The 19048-nt window shown below is 48.4% G+C and overlaps 1 protein-coding gene across 2 annotated transcripts in view; it reads left to right on the plus strand.

The window, feature by feature from the left end:
- Positions 1-19048, plus strand: part of TOX2 (TOX high mobility group box family member 2) — a 135807-nt gene that overhangs the window by 45818 nt on the left and 70941 nt on the right. For both annotated transcript variants that reach the window (XM_046679706.1, XM_046679707.1), the window contains exon 2: positions 5481-5546. In XM_046679706.1, the coding sequence (XP_046535662.1) occupies positions 5481-5546 (66 nt within the window). The remainder of the gene's footprint in view (positions 1-5480; positions 5547-19048) is intronic.

Raw genomic sequence — 19048 nt, forward strand, 5'->3', positions numbered from 1 at the left:
CCTGACCAACCATCCATTCATTCATTTCACTCATTCCAGGTATTTACTGCTCTATTCACTATGGCAGTCACCAGCCACATGTGACTTTTGAAATGTGGCTAGTCTAAATTGAGATGTGCTGTAAGGTAAAATACATGCCAGATTTCAAAGACAGTGCCTCCCCCCCAAAAAGAATGTAAACTATCTCATGCATGATTTTCTATTGATTATGTGTTGAAACCATAATATTGTGAATATGTTGGGTTAAATAAAATATCATTAAAATTAATTTCACCTGTTTATGTTTACTTTTTTAACTGTAGCTACTAGAAAATTTAAAATTACACATGGAGCTTGCATTTGTGGCTTGCATTATATTTCTGGTGGACGCTGCTGATTTGTACCGTCCGTGCATCCATTCCATCCTTCACTCTCTCCCTTCCTTCCATCCATTCATCCACCGACTTATCATATTTGTCTGCCCCACAGATATTTAATTTACACCTATTGTGAATCAGTGACTGTGTGGCTCATAAGAATGAGGAAACTGAGGCTTCAAGCAATTAATGAGCTTGCCCAAGGTGGCATAGATGGAGCTCGCACATCTGACTGTCTAAGATCAGGGCTCCTCAGCTTTCACCTTAGCTGCCTATTTGCTAAGTTTCCTTAAAGATAAAAAATGGATCTAGGTGTGTGTGTGGGGGCTGTTGGAATTAGGGACCCAGGACCCCTCCTGCCAAGGGAACCACACAGCATGGGGAGAGACAGCCCCTTTCAAAGCCTCTGTGAACGGAGTCCCTGTGGCCGTCATGAAAGGGTTATCCCCACGCATCCGATATTTGCAAAAATGTGGGTTCTTTCAGATTCCAAAACTCATTTCCATGACAAAACTCTTGGGAAGAGAAGATGAAGGCCTGGCTTTTGCAGAACAATCTTCCAGCTGTAATGAGGACTGAAGATGGTGATGGGAAAAGGAATTATAATTAGAATATGAAATGGGGAAAATTAATCTATTCCAGTCAGTGGTAAGAGGATGTTCTCCTGGCATTTCATGGAAATGCTTAGGCCGATATTTCCCCCTACATTTTTTTCCCCACATTTTAAAGCATACAGAAGGTTATGTGGTGTGAAAAAAGATGTTTGGCTGAGGGACTGATAAATTGTGAAGTATGCATAGAATTTAAGTTCTTGTGTATCTTTGCTTTGTATGTCTGTACATGCTCATGCCATATATGTTTGCGTGTGCATTTGTGTGAATTATATTTATACAGTTGCAGATGCACGGTACACATACACATCGGGCATCCCCTCCTTCCTGTGGGTGCATGCTGTGGGTGTTGTGTATCCAGGCATGTAAAGGGTCTGTGATGTGTGCACACTCATGTTTGTGCTGTGAACACCTTTGGGTTGGTTTGTGTCACCCATGGGTGTGGTACATGTGTGACCTGTGCTGTCTTGGACGCTGTGTTTTGTGTGGCATGGGCCCCCACTGGTTTGTGGGGCATGAGCTGTCCCCATGCTTGGGCACATTGCATATGTCATTTATCTTGTTAACTTACACACTCAGATTCGCTGTGGGGTGGGTATAGATGTGGGTGTTTTCTGTCTTGTCTGTGCACATGGAGGAGGATGTGGCCTTGTAGTGCCTGAGCACAGAGGCTGGCTTTGTGACCTCTCTCCTTGGCTTACAGTTTTTTTCCTCCAGAAAAGCTTCCCCAAGAGGAGGGCTGAGAGGGGAAGGCCCAGGCCTTGGTGCCCTGGAGGACAAGCCAGGGGAAGCCTGGGAGCCCTCAGGGTCTCTCTCTATCATGCCGTCCCTCTCCAAGGGCTCTGACATGGTGGAATCCTGGGGAGAGGTGGACAGAGCAGACCCCCACCACCACCACCTCGGGGCCTCTGTTCTCAGCTGTTCAGTAAGACGGTCCTGAGCCCAGTGTGCTTCCAGGGTACCGTGCCACGCACCCAGGGATGACCTAACGGAGGCTGACCCAGGCCCTGCCTTGTGGACCGCCGCCAATTTCTCAGGTCCTCCTTGAAAGTGAGAGGCAGGCTTTACTCCGTGTGCGGCAGCTCTTTCTTGATTGAATAAACGAGTGAATGAATAAGCCCACTTGAGTGAGGCTCTGGTGACCTCAGGGGCCCCACTGCCCGACCCCCTCCCTACCCCCAGCGTACCCACATCAAAATCCAGGTCCCTTTTCCTCATGTCTCCAATGCCATCCCCGACAGCTCGCTGTGGATAACCCCTCCCTCCCTGAACTACCAGCACGTCCTCATCAACACTGTCATGCGCCAGACCGAACTAGTCCTTGTTTATATCAGGGGGTGCAGCAGAGCCTTGATCCCCGCTGTCGAGGAGCTTCCAGCCCAGTGGGAGACCAAGCAGAAGAAGCAACAGCCCCTCTGAAGTCCAGCCTCTCCCTCACTGCACCGTCTTGGCAGCTGCTCATCCTCTCAGCCTGCGTCCTCGGCTTTAAACAGGGAAGATAAACCTGCTCAGTGGGTTGTTGTGAGGATTAAATGAGAACCTCTGTGGAAAGCGTTCTGCTCACGCCAGGTGTGTTCATTCATTCACAGCGTCGGGGGAGAGAGCAGACCCGGGCCCCTCCTCATGCGTCGGCTCCCTTCTGGCCAGCGTTTGATAAATGGGCTGTGACACAGGGTCTGGGGGGACATCCTTCCCTCTGCTCCTTTGATACATATTCCTATATTTTTAACTTATGCCATGCTGTTGGATTACTATTGCTTAATAAAATGTTTTAAATACATGGTTAAACTTTGTCCCCCTCCGTTTCCAGTCATTTTTTCTTTTAGAGCATACTTCTAAGTTGTGTGTAGTTTTTAAAGAAGTTTTGCTTTTATCAAAGTAATAGATGGCCATGGTGACACGTCAAATAGTACCCAGGAGCTTTTGTTGAAAGCGCCCCATCTTACCCAATGCATAGTCCCGTCCTGATGCCAGCTTATGCCAGGGGCTGGGGGATTTGGAGATGACCAGGTCACAGATCCAGCCTCCATGTTGTCCCACTCTGGGGTAGAAGGCAGATGTGGAGACAATCTCTGTTGTAAGAGGGACAGCCAGAGGAGGCAAGAGAATGGCAGGCCTCCTGGAGGAGGTGCTTTCTGAGCAGGGTCTTGAAGCTTTAGCTCTAGGTGCAGGGTGGTGGATGGAGCCCTGCATTTGGGGTCAGTGCCCAGACTCCAGGCATGGCCTGGCCTTTTCTTTTGCTCATCCAGCGGTCACCAAAGGACTGCCATCCCTGGGCTGGGAAGGCACTTGGGTGTAACCACCAATCCCCCTGCCTCCATGGAGAGACTGGCCTGGTAACAGACAATGTGAATAGTGTAGTGGCTGCTTCATTCATTCATTCAGCAAGCATTTCTCCTAGGTGCTTGGGAGGCATCAGTGTATAGAGAGCCTCCATGTTAGTGGGGGAATCCAACTATAAGCAAAGAACATGGCAAGTAAGTAAATTATGTTGAATGCTAGAAGGTGAAAGGATCTATGGAGCAGAGAACAAGGTAGCGTGGAGCAAGGGACTCAGGAATGGTGGCAATGTGGGCCCTCAGCCCACAGAGATGGGGGGCTGGCATCTGAGTGGTTGTTGAGGAAAGCATCTCTGAGCGCAGAGGGTCTGGATGAGCTGATGTCATGTGTGCGTGATTGTGGGAGTGTAGATTTTTATAACCTCCACCAGGGCCACTTGGCGATGTCCGTCAAAGTTACAAATGCACACACAGTTGGTCCCAGCGATGAGACAAACTAATCCTGGAGATAAACTCACATCCATGTGAGATGATGGATGCACAAAAATGTTCGTGGAAGCAATGCTGGAATGGCAAAAGACAGGAAAACAACTCAATTGCCCATGTGCCCATCCTGTTAAATATATATGTTATGTCCATGCCGTGGAATCCTAGGTACCAGAAGACAGAATTATGTTCTGATATAAAACACTTTCCAAGATGTGTTGCCAGGAAAAAAATAAGGGGCAAAACAGTGTGTATAGTATGCTGTCGTTTGTGTGAAAGAAGTGACTCTAAAATGTATATATATAGACCATCTCTGAAAGGATATCAAGGAAACTGGTGGACGTGGTGGTTGTCTCTGGAGAGGGGCAATGGATGGCTGGGAGGTGGATGGGAAAGAGACTTTTTACTCTGTTTCTTTTTATCCTTTGGGAATTTTGAACCATGTGAATATAATCTAATAAAGAAATAAAAATTTTCAATTAAAATAAAATGGGCCATGGCCGTTGGTGCCCCACCTGGATCCCTTTACTAGCCTGCACAGCCGTCTCCCGTCTGCTTGGAGCGCTGGCTGTAGATGGCTCCCAACTGACATAGTTCTCTGGAGAACTGTCCTTGGCCAAGTGGGGGCCACTCTGCTCAGAGGGTTATGCCTCTTCCTGTCCCCCAGGGGCAGCCCAGAGCCAGTGACTGACTCACGTGGGCTACAAAAGGCCGGCCCCTTTCTTCGTGCTGGGACTAACTGTGGTGCATTTCGTGCCCCAGACTCCCCGTGGGATCAGGCTGCAGCAAGTCTCCAGCTGAGACCACATCCTTGCTTAGCTCCTTCCGCTGCCCTGTCCTGCTTTCCTCCCTCCCTTACAGGTTATTCCTAAAGTGCGCTTCTCAAAGCTCACATGCGTCTGAATCCTTGTCTCAGGCTCTGCTTCCGGGGAGCCCTGTCCGAGACACCTGTCTCAAGGGAAGGGAACTAACTGGAGTTGAGCTAAGTGCTGTACAGGTGTCAGTGCAACATCCCGTGGAGAGGGGACTACTATCATTATCCCCATTCAACAGATGAGGAACCTCAGAAGTTCAGACACCAGCTCATGACACGTCATGGAAATGGGGAGCTGGTGGTCCTTGAGCCTACTTCTCCCACTACAGCTGCTCCCTGTTGCAGGGAAATCTCCCTGAATCCAGACTGGGCAGCTTCTCAGAAACAGGATTGTAGTTCCTATACATGGTTCTACCACTGTCCTCACTGCCTGTGGCCAAGGGGGGCCTAAGGGGCAGATGTGAAGGGGCAAAGCTTCTTAGGGTGGTAAGACCTGGAGGGCATGTCTGGGGCAGGCTGTCAGGACTCTAAGACTGCCGATCTTGCCTCCCTCTATCATGTGGAATTCTGGCTCTAGCTGATAGCCTGTTGGCATTTTGGCCAAGAGAGATATTTGGGTACTTCCATGGGTGGGGAGCTCAGTATCTGACAAGGCAGCCTGCCACATCTATGGATGAGGTATAAAGGGCATCCTAACTGTGATTGATGGTGCTAACCTGAGCCCTCGGGACCACAGAACAGGGCTCCTCCTCCCGCCCTAGAGGGAGCCCTGCTGAAATGGGGACTTAGGCACCCTGGGCTCCCATCTTTGCTTCTCCAGGCCCCAAAGTCCTTTTCCTTCAGAGCATTCAGTCCCCTGACCTCCTCTGGCATCTTCTCCTGGGGCCTTCTTGAGAATGTTTTACTCAGAGCCTCTTGTCTCTCTCTATTCCAGTTTGATGGTGACAGTGCCTACGTGGGGATGAGTGACGGAAACCCGGAGCTCCTATCAACCAGTCAGGTGGGTGCCCCATCCTCCCTGAGTAGGGTCTTGCCTTGGGCCGGCTGGAGCTGAGCTGCTTAGGGGTGGGGGTGGGAGGGGTGCAGAGTCGGGGGCACAGCCTACCACTGTCCTCGCTCAGAATGATCAAGAATGTCAGTGGAGTCCCCTTAAAAGGGACAATCAAACTGGGACTACAGTGTTTTCTGTAAATTATGTACCTGGCTGTTGGCTTCAAATGGACATCATTGACAACTTGATAAACCTCAAAATGTGTTGCCCACATTCCCCATGCACAGAGGGGAAACTTTCAGCAGCATTGAGCAGAAATGTCACGTGCTCCCTGGTGCTGACTGCCTCTTGCTGTTACACAGCACCCATGGGACATACATTGGTGTGGAGGTGAGCACATCCACGCAAAGGTGTGCAGGGTTCTCCCGCCCACCTGGAGTTGTCTGATGCCACTGGGGAGGGATGTGGACATGGCACGAAGAGGGGAGAGCAGAGGCTTCCTGTGCGGTCCTCCCTGGGGGCAAACGAGCCTAAGTCATCCCTGAGTAAGGCTGGCCCCAGCCCCAGCCCAGCCCTCTGGGAGCCCCAGATGCCAGCTGGAATCTGATTTCCCACTGAGAGCCTGGTCTCTGAAAATGAAGGTTTGTCTCAGCTGGGAGCATCCCCACTATAGACTGTAATACTAGAGAGGGTCCTCACTACAGACTGTGGCATCCTGGAGGATGGTTCCCTAGGCAGTGGTGCCTGCAGGGTGGCAGAAGCCCAGGGTGCTGGATGGAGAACCAAGGAGTTTCATAGCTGCTGAGAAACTTGGGGAGCTGGAGGTCAGCTCCAGGGACACCTCTGTCTATGCAGTCGTGATGGTTGTGGCAGTCCAAGTTGGGCGACTGGGCCCACATTTTCCAGCTGGTGAAACAGAGGCCTGTTAATTCACAAACATTTTATGTGTCCTACTATGTGACAGGTCTTGTGGGGGACATGGTGAATAGGACCTGGGCCTGTGGCCCTTAGGGAGCACCACCAGTGAGGGGAGATACTGTGGTCCCACTGCAGTGTGGCAGCCCCACTGCAGACGCTACATCCCCTCCCCTGCCTCTGCGGGGGTGCTCGTGCTGGGGCTGCCACGCCAGGCGCCTTCTCTGGCGTATGGCCTTGTGAGCAACGTGCTGCTGCTGCAAAGCTGCCTTTATAGTGCATCCAGAAGTGCCAACCTGCAAGAAGCTGGTGGGCAAGACTCCAGGTCTTGGAAATGCTCATTTTGGAAGAGTCCACTGAAGTTATTTAATTTTCCATAATTAGCTTGGAAATGTGGTTGTCTAAAAAGACCAGAGCTTACCCCTGAACATCTCCTCTGAGCCCTTTAGTGATGTTTAAGTTGCATTTTGTTAACATTCTGAGCTTGGGCTCTCACAACCATACTGTAGTGGAGTAGGTGCTGGTTCAAACCCTGATGGAGAGTGTTGGCTCTGCGTTTCCGCCAAGAAAGGAAAGGGGGGCTCAGTGGCACTCCAGGTCTGCTCTAGGGCTTGGGCAGAGGGGTGCACAGTCCTTTGGAGAGGAGGTGCAGGGCAAATAAATGTCCCCCCCAAGTTGTTAACAACAACCTCAACTGTTCACCCTATACTCTACAGTTTGCAACGCCCTTTTCTCAGTGATTATTTCGGCTGATCTTCACAACAGTCTGGAGAAGTAGTAGACGTTATTGCTAACCCCATTTTGTAGATGAGGCAACTGAAGCTCAAGGTGGTTGATTGGCAGCCAGGAAGGAGTACAGCTGGGATTTGAACCTGCACAGCTGGGACTCAGGGCTCTACCTGTTACCTTGCTGTTTGTGGAGAGCTCTGTTCCCACCTCAAGGCTGCCACCGCCTCGCTCCAGCCCAAATATCATTTCCTCAGAGAGCTCTTGGTGACCCCCAAATGCAAATTAGGTCCCCTCCCCGTGATTCTCTCTCATGGCACCATGTCCTTTAATTCAGGGTGTTCGTCCCTATTTGTGGTTGTCTGTTTATCTGTGTGATGACTTGGTTAACATCTGATTTCCATCCTGGACTGTAACCTCCATGAGGGCAGGCTCTGGTCTATCTTCTTCATGTTGTGTCCCCCAGTGTGACACAAAGCCTGTGCATAGAAGGCGCTCAGGAAATATTTGTGTGGTGAGTGAGTGTGGCTCCTCTTCGCTGGACTTCAGTATCGCTAACAGTAGAAGGAGGTGGTTGGACTCCTCAAGGATCCCTCCAGGTCTCTTGGCTGTCACTAAGAGAGTCTCCCTAACTTAGAACTTAATAAGGAAGACAGCGGGATTCCCTGAGATTGACTAAGTCCACCTGGTGGCCTGAGCCAACCTTGATGTAAACAGGTTTAGCAATTATAATCTAGACTTCTTATAGTGTATCAGTTAGCTTTTGCTGCATAGCAAGCACCCCAGAACTTAGTATCTTAAAACAACCAATATTTATCCAGTTCCTGATTCCATGGGTGGGCAGTTTGGTTGGGTTCAGCTGGGTGGCTCTTCTGGTCATGGCCAGGATGATTTAAGTGGCAGCAGGAAGTTGCCAAGTTGGCCATGGGCTGATTGGTGTGATGGACTCACTTCTACTCCAGATGGTCCCCAGCCCTCCAGCAGGCAGCCTGAGATCGTTCATGTGGTGGGAGAGGGTTCCCAGAGCAGCAAGAGCAGAGGCTGCAAGAACTCTTGAGGTCGAGGCTTAGACCCGGTACATGAGTACTTCCAGCACATTCTGTTGGTCAAAGCAAGTCAAAAGGCCAGTCTAGATTCAAGGAATGGAGAAATGGCTCCATCAGTTTATGGGAGGAGCTGCAATGTTTTGCGATCTGTTAACAAACTGCCATGTATGGGAAACACATGGGATGTAGTTCGTGATTTTGCTGAGGAATCGCTTCGACTCCTCTGGGACCTGCAGCTCCCTGTGGCTTGGTGGGCCTCCACTGGCCCCTGGTTCTTCATGGCAAAAGTTCTGTATGTTTCCTTCTAATCTTTCCCCTGGAGTGCTTGCTGGAACCCACACACACGCACATATGCACAGGAACAACCTGTCACGGGGTGTGGCCTCATCAGCTGCAGAAATTATATTGTCCCAGTTACTGCAGGATTGACATAAACATGTGGGCAAACTGAAGTTCTCATGGCCAATAGAGGATTCTGAGGATAAACACTCTAACTGGCATAAACTGTATTTTATAAATACAGTTAAATATTAGATTCACCCATTCAGCAAACGTTTATTGGGCACCTAATATGTGCAAAGCTCTGGATATAGTGGGAAGCCGTTTCTGAAAGACGTTTGCTTTCAGAATATCCAGTTTCCTCATGTTAAAAACCTGCTCTTTAATGTAACCACCTCCTGAAACACCAGCTTCTTTGTTTAGAAACTGCAGCTGAGACAGAGGTCTCTATGGGATATGTATCAGCCAACTGTGTCCCTTGTAAAAACGTTCCAGCCAGCTCTTATGGGCTTGAAGTTTCTTTTGCACATGCGCGCTGCATTGTTTGCTTTATGTAAGTCTCCACAAAATTCCTGCATAGCTGCCTTAGCTTTCACAAATTATCACTTTTTCCCCTTCCCTGGGCCTTGTGTTTCTTTCGTACCCGACTTACCTGGGTGGGCTGAGACTGGGATGCTGTTCTCAAGTGTGGCTTCCAGCCCTTCAGCAACTTCTGTGGGTGGGGGGCCTGGTGGAGATCAGCTCTTCCTCTTTTTGAGAGGAGACCCTGTCCGGGAGTTACAGGGATGGGTACTTCCTGGTGATGTCATCCGGGAAGAGGCTCCTTCTTCCTGGGATGAGGAAAGGAACTGGGCTGGAGTCTCAGCAGACCTGGATGCAAATTCCAGCTCTTCCACATCCCAGCCAGACCCCTTATGCATGGTCAAATGGGCAGAGTAACGCCTGCCTCCTGGGGTATTATGAGAAGTATGTGAGGTGTGTGTTGTAGATTCTGTTGGTGCCTCCCCCAGATTCCCTTCACCAGGCCAGGGTACCCAGCATCCAGCTGTTGTGAATGTTGGCTGCTGATTATTCATAGCTGCCCCTTCTCTGGAGAATTGGTCTTTGCCAAATGGGAGCAGTGAACTTGGAGGGGCTGTGGGGGATGGTCTAGAAGGCCAGGTGCCTTGTCTCAAGTGGGGAGCAGCTCTGCAACTCCCCACAGAGCCCCAGCTGACTCCAGCAGAGACTACATCCTTGCTCAGCCCCTCTCTGCCCTGTCCTGCTTCCCTCCCTTCCTTTCTCCTGAGTCACTCCTCATAGGTCACTCTCATAGGAATCCCATCTCAGGCCCTACCTCAAGGGAATCTAACCCAAGATAGTATTTAAAGTACCAGTGTTTGATGAAACTAGCCATGACTTATTTTTATTACCATAAATAATGTTTTGGTTACACTAGATGAATCTCTGGTCACCTCTTGTGCTCATTTACAACTCAGCGCCTTTGTATGCACTGTTTCCTCTGAGAGGAATCCTGTGGCCATTTTCACCCAACAAATGCCTATTTGTTCTTTCAGGAGCACTGCAAATGTCACCTTCTCAGTACAGCCTTCCTGGCTGTCAGTAGAGTTTTCCACTGTCACAACTCTAAGTACCACTTCTTCTAAAGATTTCCAACTTTGTCCTAAGAATTATTGAAAGAACTTGTGTGTATGTACGTGTGTGTGTGTGCGTGTGCATGTGTTAGAGAGACAGAGAGAGAGAGCGCGCAAATGAACTGGCACGAATGACCATTTCCAGCACATTCTGTTAGTCAAAGCAAGTCACTGGGCTTTGTTAATGAGAAATAGAGAGATTGAGATTGAATGAGTTTGCTGTTTTAAAAGCTCAAAGGCAAGAGTGGATATGGGGAGATCACATGGGAGAGTATGGTAATAGTCCAAATGAAGAATGATGTCCTAGATTGTGGTAGAGGCAGAGGAGATGGGAAGAAGTGGATGGATGTGAGATGTGTTTTAGAAATAAAGTTGGTGTCTTGATGATGGTGGATATAGAGGGAGAAAGAAATGGAGGAGTAGAGGATGACTCCTAGGCTTCTAGCATGAGTTCATTTTCCAGCATGGAGGTACCATTTTCTTAGTTGGGGAAGGCCTGGGGAGGTCCAAGTTTGATGAAGTCAGACTTGGACTTGTTACATTGGAGATGTTCGTCCAAGTGGAGATGTCCAAGTAGGTAGATGGTTGTACATGTCTAGGGCTCATGGGGAAAGTGAACTTGGAAGTTCTCAGCCTGTGGCATTAAAACCTTGAAAGGATGAAATTTATGGAGGGAGAGAAGAGTGAGAGGAACAGAGGACCAATGACTCTTAAATGTTGAACTCCAACATTTGAAAGCAAAGTAGAGGATGAGAAGAAGACTGTGAAATAGGTTGAGAAGCAGTGGCTAGAGAAGTAGGGGGAGAACATGGCATCTTAGAAGCCAAGGGCAGATTGTTTCAAGAAGGAGCAAGGAATCTGGGAAAAATAATGTTGGATCAACAGCTCCTTCCCTATCAAAGGATAGATTGTAAATAAATCAGAGATTGAAATGTGCTCAAGGAAGCCATAAAGGCACCTGAAAAAAAGCCTTTAAGGTGTACTTTAAAACTTTGGAGTGAGAAAGGTGTTTCTATGACTCAAAGTCTCAGAAGAAATGATTTAAAATTTTGACCATAAATTAAAATGAAAAACACCTTTTATATGGCCAAAACAGCATAAGTCAAGTCAAAAGACAAAAATGAAAAATTGGACAAGAATATTTTCAACTCACAACATAATCAAAGACTAATTTCCCTAATATATAAAGAGTTCCTAGAAATCAATTCACAACCCTGGCAGGAAAATTGGCAGGGGATGGCTTACATAAAAGAAAATACAAATGGATCCTAAGTATATGGAAAGATGCTAAAAATAGTTCATAAGAGAAATAAATTAAAACTACCATTTTCATTTATTAGATTGGGAAAAATCTAAAAGTTTGACAGCACACGCTGTCAGAGCCCGTGTGGGAGAACAGGCACTTTTATACATCATGGAAGGGAGAGTAAATTGGTGTAACCCCTATGGAGGGCAAATTGGCAATGTCTGTCAAAATTACAAATGCATTAACCTTCAACCCAGAAATTCTCCTTTTGGAAATACGTCCTACAGATATATTTGCCCACATGAGAAATTACATATTCAGGATTATTCATTTTGGTATTGTTTATAATGACCAGAGATTGGAAACAACCCAGATGTGCCACCAGATGGGACTGGTTAAATAAATTACGTACATCTGTCCAAGGCAATACTTGGGGCGGTAAAGAAGGAATGAGGAAGCTGAAGTGACGTAGAAGTTCTTTAGATACATTATTTACTGAAAAAAGCAAGGTAGAGAACAGTAGATACAGCGTGTTACCATTTTTGCAAAAAGATAGTAAGAATGTATGTTTCTCTGTGCTTCGATTTGATCAAAGAAACTCTGGAAGGATATGTGGAAGCTTACCACGGGCTGTGTACATTGTGTCTGTGTATACGTGTGTGTACATGCATATGTGTGTTTGTGTTGATGTATGTGTACATGTTGTGTGTGTGTTATAGAAACTAGGCAGGTGGACAGGGGTAGAAAAGAGACTTTTCTGTGTACCTTTTTATATGTCGGGGTTTTAACATGGGGATTTGTTGTAATTTCAAGAAGTTGAATAAAATTTAAACAAGAAGGAGGGGTCGGATGCTCCTGAGGGGTTGGTTGGGATGAGAGTTGAAATCCATCCAATAGTTTTAGGAAGAAGGAAGTCTGGATCTCAGAAAAAGCAGCTTCGATGTGTAGGGGTGTCGTGCAGGTCCCAGGGTAGATGGAGGAGCCGGTGTGAGTGAGGATGCAAGCAGTGAGCACAGACCACCTGCGTGAGAATCTGCTATGGAGGCCAAGGGTGAGGGCTGTCATTCAATGAGATGAGGATTCCGCAGAAGGGATTTTTTTAAAAGATGAGAGAATCTTTAGAATGTTTAATGGTTGATGGAAGGCATCCAGGAGAGAGGGTGAAGTTCAGGGTTCAGGAGAGGGAAGGGTTAACTGATGGTTTAAGTTTGGGAGAAGGCAGGAGGGGGTGGGTCCTGCCCACAGTGGAAGCTCTGGCCTTAGCCAGGAGGCAGATGGAGGAGGAGAGGAGTGTGGTTTTGTGGATGTGTTGGCTGGGAGCAGAGGGTGTCTGCACCTGGAAGCATCTGTCTTCTCGGGGAGGCTGTTGGGCAAGTCACCTGCTGACAGTCAGGGCACTGGAGGCCTGAGGAGGTGGAGAAGGTCTGCGATATTGTGATGCTTGGGAGACTGAGCTCCTGGTGCAGGTGCTGTGGGGGCCAGACAGTTGTGTGAATCCAGGGCAAAGATTAGTCAGGCAGGTGTACCAGAAAGACACTTAAGCCTTTTTGCCCCAAAGAGATACTGAAGTAAAGGACCAGAGCAACCAAGCTGAGCAAGGAGAGAAGAGAGGAGGGCCCTGGGTCCAGAGAGTCCCCAAGGGAGGAGCTAATGGGGATGCCTTAGTCACAGAGTGGGGAGTAGGGTGGTGATTGGAAGGTGAGCAGCCGTGGGCATTGACGGGGTCCTGGGTGCATCTGGGGAGTGGGAATCTCTCACAGAGTAGAGCAGAAGCTCCTGGAGCTGAGGAGCCAAGAGCCCAGGATCAGCATGGTGGCTGAGCTGAAGGGACCCAGGATGATGCTGGGGTGGGATAGAGGGAAGCCAGAGCCCAGAGCCGAAGGCTGGGAGCATGACAGGGGAGGCCAGGCAGGAGGTGGGTGGGCAGCATGAGCGGCTGGATGCTGATGGAGCTGCATGGGGCGGGGGAGGGATTTGTAGGGAAGGTGGATGGTGGTCTGGATGGGGCAGTGGAGAGAGAGGAGGATCTCAGTCCTACCTTCCAACCTGAGATACAGTGGCAGTGGGGGAACGGGCAGCTCACCCGCAGAACGTGTGCGGGAGACAGGTTCCCGGTGAGGCAGGAGGGGAGTGGAAGGCATGTTCTAAGATGCGGCTGGGGAACGAGGAACTTTGTTGTTCTTAGGGTGGGAGTCCCAGTGGGCCCAGGGGCTATTTGGGGGGGGGGAGTATGGCATGAAGGTTCAGGGGGCTTCCACTTGAGGTGCTCCTTGGGGAGCCCTAGGGCCTGTGGAGCATGGGGAATACCACCAATTAGGAGCACTGCCAGGTGTGAGCAGCACCCAGCACCCAGTAGGCCCTGCCTACCCACTGCTCCTTCAGCATCCCTTCCAGGTGGACCAGTAGAACGTGGGCTGGAGTGGAGTTATTGTGTCATAAAGGCCAAGATTCCCATACTACAAAACGGGCCTCCTAGCACCTCTCACGTCACTGGCACACAACAGGCACACAAGGACTTTGATTGAAGTGGATTCTTGCTCTTGGTTCTGAACACCACTGTGTTTGTGCAGCAGCCGTCCTTCAGAGATAGCCAGGGATGCCTGGTCTGTTTTCTTTTCCCTTGGATCAAGTGTAACCCTAGAATGGGTCGATGGTGTAACCAGGAGGCCAGAAGACCAGGAGCCGGTCAGGGCCCGGGGTCAGACCTGCAGTCCCCGGGCACTGTCCTGTGGCCTTGACGGCACAGCCTCCTTCCAGCAGGGGGCCTGTGTAGGAGGCTTGCAATGGGGAGAGAGCCAGGAGCTCTAAGTTCCAGGTTCTGCTCTGCTCCATTCTTTTCACCTGTGTTGGTATCTCGCTGAGCCTCAGTTTCCTCATGGGAATAACGAGGGTGAATGGTCTGTTGGCTTTTTTCAGCCGTAAGTACTGATGATGCTGATGATAACAAACATTTACTGTGGGCTTCCTTGGGCTCAGGCACCGGGGCTGCATGTTTCCCATGGCTGGTCTCATTTCATCCTCACATTAACTCTATCAGGCAGGTCCTGTTGCCGTCCCATTTTACAGGCGAGGAAACTGCAGTGCAGACAGATAGAGAGGGAGTTGAGTCTTTGAAACCAGCAAACAAACAAAAATGCTTCCCAGTAAATGCACTGAGGGGCAGGAGGCCCCCCTGCCCTCGTTGAAATCTAAGATTCTAGGAGTAGTAACTCTGGCCTCTGAATCTGTGTACCTCGTAAAGGGCAAAAACGACATGGCTTTTATTGCTTTAATTAAAACCTGGGTGAAGAGCTCACGATTCATATTAAAATGAAATTGTGTTTCGCCTGCTGTGGTGCAGAGAAGGGAACAGCAGCGATTACTGCTAAGATTACAAACAATCAAAGAGAAAAGGCCTTTTGCAAGCATTTCCTATTAAAGCCACAAACATCACACTTTAAAAATAATTATGGTTGTGTTATCGGAACATGATTCATGAATTCTGAATAAATATGAGGGGCCTTAAAGGAAACTGTTTCGAGACCATAGATTTTGTTCAAATCTGATGAAATTTAATATCATTTCGCAGCTGGAGAATAAAATGCAAGGAGGGAAAAAACCCCATCCGATGTCTATGGAGGGAGTTGAGTATATGTCAGACTGAACTAATGAGCCGCCCCCCATCCGTCCCCTGCACGTGCTCGGAAAAACGGACGAGCCTCTCTTGTTTTCATTGGGAGAAGACTGCCTGGAAGGACTTGGTGCTCACACCTCACCAATCTTAATGCTGCATTCCAATGGCTAAAAGCATGTTTATTTTAAAGTTCTCAAGGCCTGGCCGTGAGATGTTCAAATATTTGAGGGCGCAGGCATGGAAGCATTAGGGAATGTTTTTGGGGTAGAGGGAACTTGGTATGCATTTTATTGCACCCTCTCCGTAATAAAGATATTTTTCATACAATGCAGTGAATGTTTACAGCGTATAGTTTTGTTTCCTTCCAACTATTATGAGAGAAATTGAATCCCTGGAAACGTTCACTCTCTCTAAATGGGATGGAAACAATGAGGATGGTGCAGGAAGTTTATGGGTTGGGGGAGGGAACAGTCATGGGTTGGAAATGTAATTTCAAGGATTTTCTTTAAAACAGCACCCCTCTCCCTCTCCCACGCCAGCCACTTTGAACTCAGCATCTTCTGTAGGGCTTTCTGTAGGGTCTTTGCTGGTGGGAGAGCTACTGACGTAACACGTTTGGTCATTGCTACATACGCATGAGCTCACCCTGCGCTCAAGAAGTAGAAATGAGGCCAGATGTGGGGCCTTTCCAGAATGGTGCTGGGTCTGTAGCTTTTGGAGGGTCAGGAGCCTGGGACTGGCTCTCTTCAGCCCCTCTCAGTGTGTGCCCTTGGGTGGGTCATTTGCCTCTTGGAGCTCTGGTTTTTGCATCCGTGAATGGAGGCTGAATGGGTATCTATGAGAGACCTTCTAGTTATGTCTATGGCCAAGGGATTGGCCTCCTCCACCCCCTGCCTGAGTCCCTAGGAGGGACAGTGGTCTGTCCAACAGGCCAGAGACTGACCTCTCCCACCTGGCTGAGTCTCCCCAGTGCTGAGGGGGCCTCCAAGATGGAGGTCAGTGGCTCTGAGCAAGGTTTTAGCCCACCAGTAGCGACAGTAAAAAGATGCTGTTGGTCAGATGGGTTATAAGGGTAATGACACGAGAAGACAGACAGACCAGGGCTCAAATTCTGGTCTTGACATTTCATGGCTGGGTGACCTTGGACAAGTCCACCAACTTTTTCAAACCTCAATTTTGTCTTTAGGAGTTCCTCAAAGTGATGTGGGGAAAATAGATGCATTTATACCCAAAGTTCTTACTCTAGTGCTTGATACATGGCAAATGGTAGTTAGCATGAGGTGCTATTAAGATATCCATTACAGATGAAAAAACTGATTTTCAGGAAAGTAAAACAACTTGCCCAAGGTCATCCACCCGGATCGTGGTGAGCAGAGGAGTCAAATGCAGCATCAGAAATATCAGGAAAGGGGAGGCCAGTCAGCTTTTATATCTAATGCAAATCAAATTACATTGAGGGTTGAAATTGAGAAGATGATATTGGAACTATCTTGCTTTTAAAATGTGCCAATAAATACTCTTGCAAAATAAAAGTAGTAGAAGATGCCTCCTGATAATCGCCAACCCTCTGAAGATGCACGACCCCTCCCCACCTCTCTCCATTTGATGGCCCTCCAGCCCAGTGCCCCAGGGAACAGCTGGGCTTGCCAAGCCTCCTTGGTTCACGTCTCATTAACGTTAAGAGGCCTTCATGTGGTCCAGACAGCCAATATCTCTGTCTCTCATATACACTGAAAGCCTGTGGCTCTGATGGGGAGCAAAGGTCCAGGCCTGTGGTGGTTGCCCCTGCCAGGCCTGTCATCCTTCATCCTGCCAGCTCCTGGGAGAGTGTGGAGCACAAGGGACTTGAGTGAGAGTGAGTTGCAGGTCTGTGCTCCAGGTCTCTGCCTTGTTCTCATTGTGTGACTGTGACCAAATTACGTAACCTCTCTTGGCCTTGCTTTCTACTTCCGTAAAATGGGGATCTTATTACCTACTGTAGGTTAAGAAAATCAGAAGTGGGTTCAGTTTAGTTAAGTAGTTTAGTTTAGTTAGACTAGTTAAAGTGGATGTAGGTTAGTTAAGAGGACTAGTTAAGTAGGTATAAGGAAACTGGCTCGGCCAGTGCTGCTTATGATAGGAGCTTGATAAAGTTTTTATTGTTGTTGGAATTTACAATTTAGAGAAGAGAAGCCAAATAGTGAAGAAATGAGGGGAAAGTTTGGTAGCTCCAGTTTTCTGTGCACACTTTTTACATAGGACTGGGGTGGAATGAATAAGGTGAGGTTTCAGGTCAATGGAAATCCAGCCCAGACTCCCTCAAGTCAGGCCAGTGCTGCGGGCCTTGGAGATGCGCCTGTTTGCCTGGTGACAGAGTCTGAACAACCACCCAGGGACACCGAGCTGGGGAGGTGGGGTGTTGGTGACTCACAGGAGCCTGGGGGAGCGGGGCTGCATGGCCTTGAGAGGAGCATGTACCAGGCTGGGAAGGACGGGCAGAGGGACCGGTGAACCACTGTTGGCTTAGGAGAGGGGGATGGGGAAGGAGGGCCTTGTGGAAGTCTTGCTTTGCCTGGGAAATGGGATCATCCTCTTCAAAGTCCCCTCAAGAAAACCTTAAATAAGATTCTCTATAACAGCTCCAGGCCCTTGGAGCTGCTCTGTGCCACTTTGGGCTGTTCACTGTGCTGGGATGGCCCTCGAGGGTAGGTGGGTTGTGGCTGGAGGCTGTATCTGTGTGCTGTCTAAACATGGAGCAGTTGTAGCTTTATTCTTGTTGCTGGCCTTCATAAACGATTGCCAGAGATGGCAATGGGAGAAGGACAGCAGGAGAAGGGTGAGGAAGCATTTTGAAATTTGTGAAATACTCTTCCTAAAATGTAGGAAATGGAAAAGACAGAAATACCAAGTTGGCAAGGATGTGGAGGAACGGGTGCCCTCATACATTGCTGTGTAAATTGGTACAACCACTTTGGAAAACCGTTTCTCAGTCTCTAAAGCTCTGTGAGCCAGTAATTCAGCTCCTAGGTGTTCACTCAACAGAAATGCATTCATCTGTTCACCAAAAGACACGGATAAGAATATTCACAGCAGCACTTTCCATAAAAGCACAAAACTGGAAACAATCCAAATGCCCATCAACAGTAGACTGGATAAGTGATTGCAGTATATTCTCGCACAGTGGAATCCTGTGCAGCAGCGAGAATGAGCCATTTATAACCACGTGCAATAATATGGATGAATCTCTCAAACACCAGGTTGAGTGAAAGACGCCAGACACCAAAATAGAACATCCTGTATGATTCCATTCACATAAGGCACATGCACAGCAAAACTAATCTATGATGATAGAAATCTGAATTGTGGTTACCCTGCTGAGGGGGTGGGCAGTGAGGGGCCTTGAGGGGCTGGTAAGGTTTTCTCTCTTCATTTGGGTGCTGTTGATGCAAGTCTGTGGACTTTGTGAAGAGTCATCATTGAGCTGTACATTGTGACTGTGCGCCTTCTGTTGGTACCCTATGCTACAATAAAGAGTAAGAGAATTATCAAGGTATTTGTACAGATGTCTCCCTTTTTAGAAAGGTGGCGAGATGGGGAAAGGAACTATCCAGATTTGGTCATTTGTATCTTGTGTCTATCAGCTCACTAAGTAATGTGTTCCCACTGGGGATCTGGATGGACTAGCCCTTTACAGCCTGAGTGATTTATTTAACTTCCTGGGTGGGGAAGAATTATTTTAGCCTCATAATGGATGATGAGCTGTGAAATTGCTCGAGCCCTGGCTCACCCCAGGGAAACAGGTGGTGTGGGCTTCTCTGCATCTGCTCAGCTCTGCGGGCCCCAACCTTCACTCCTGTTTCTCTGTGGACAGAGTTTTAAGAAATGTTTGAAAATATGAACATCTCAAAAAAAAATGTTTGTACATGTGCGTGCCTGTGTGTGTTTTTGTGATGCTATGTTGTGATGCCAGAAAATGTTATTTATGGACTATTTGAAGATGTCTGTGGAAAAGTGCCTCCAGGTTCAGGCACAGACACGGACATGCTTGTACACAGACATTCACGCACAAATAC

This window comes from Equus quagga, chromosome 12 (genome assembly GCF_021613505.1).
Source record: "Equus quagga isolate Etosha38 chromosome 12, UCLA_HA_Equagga_1.0, whole genome shotgun sequence".
Taxonomy (NCBI): Eukaryota; Metazoa; Chordata; class Mammalia; order Perissodactyla; family Equidae; genus Equus; species Equus quagga.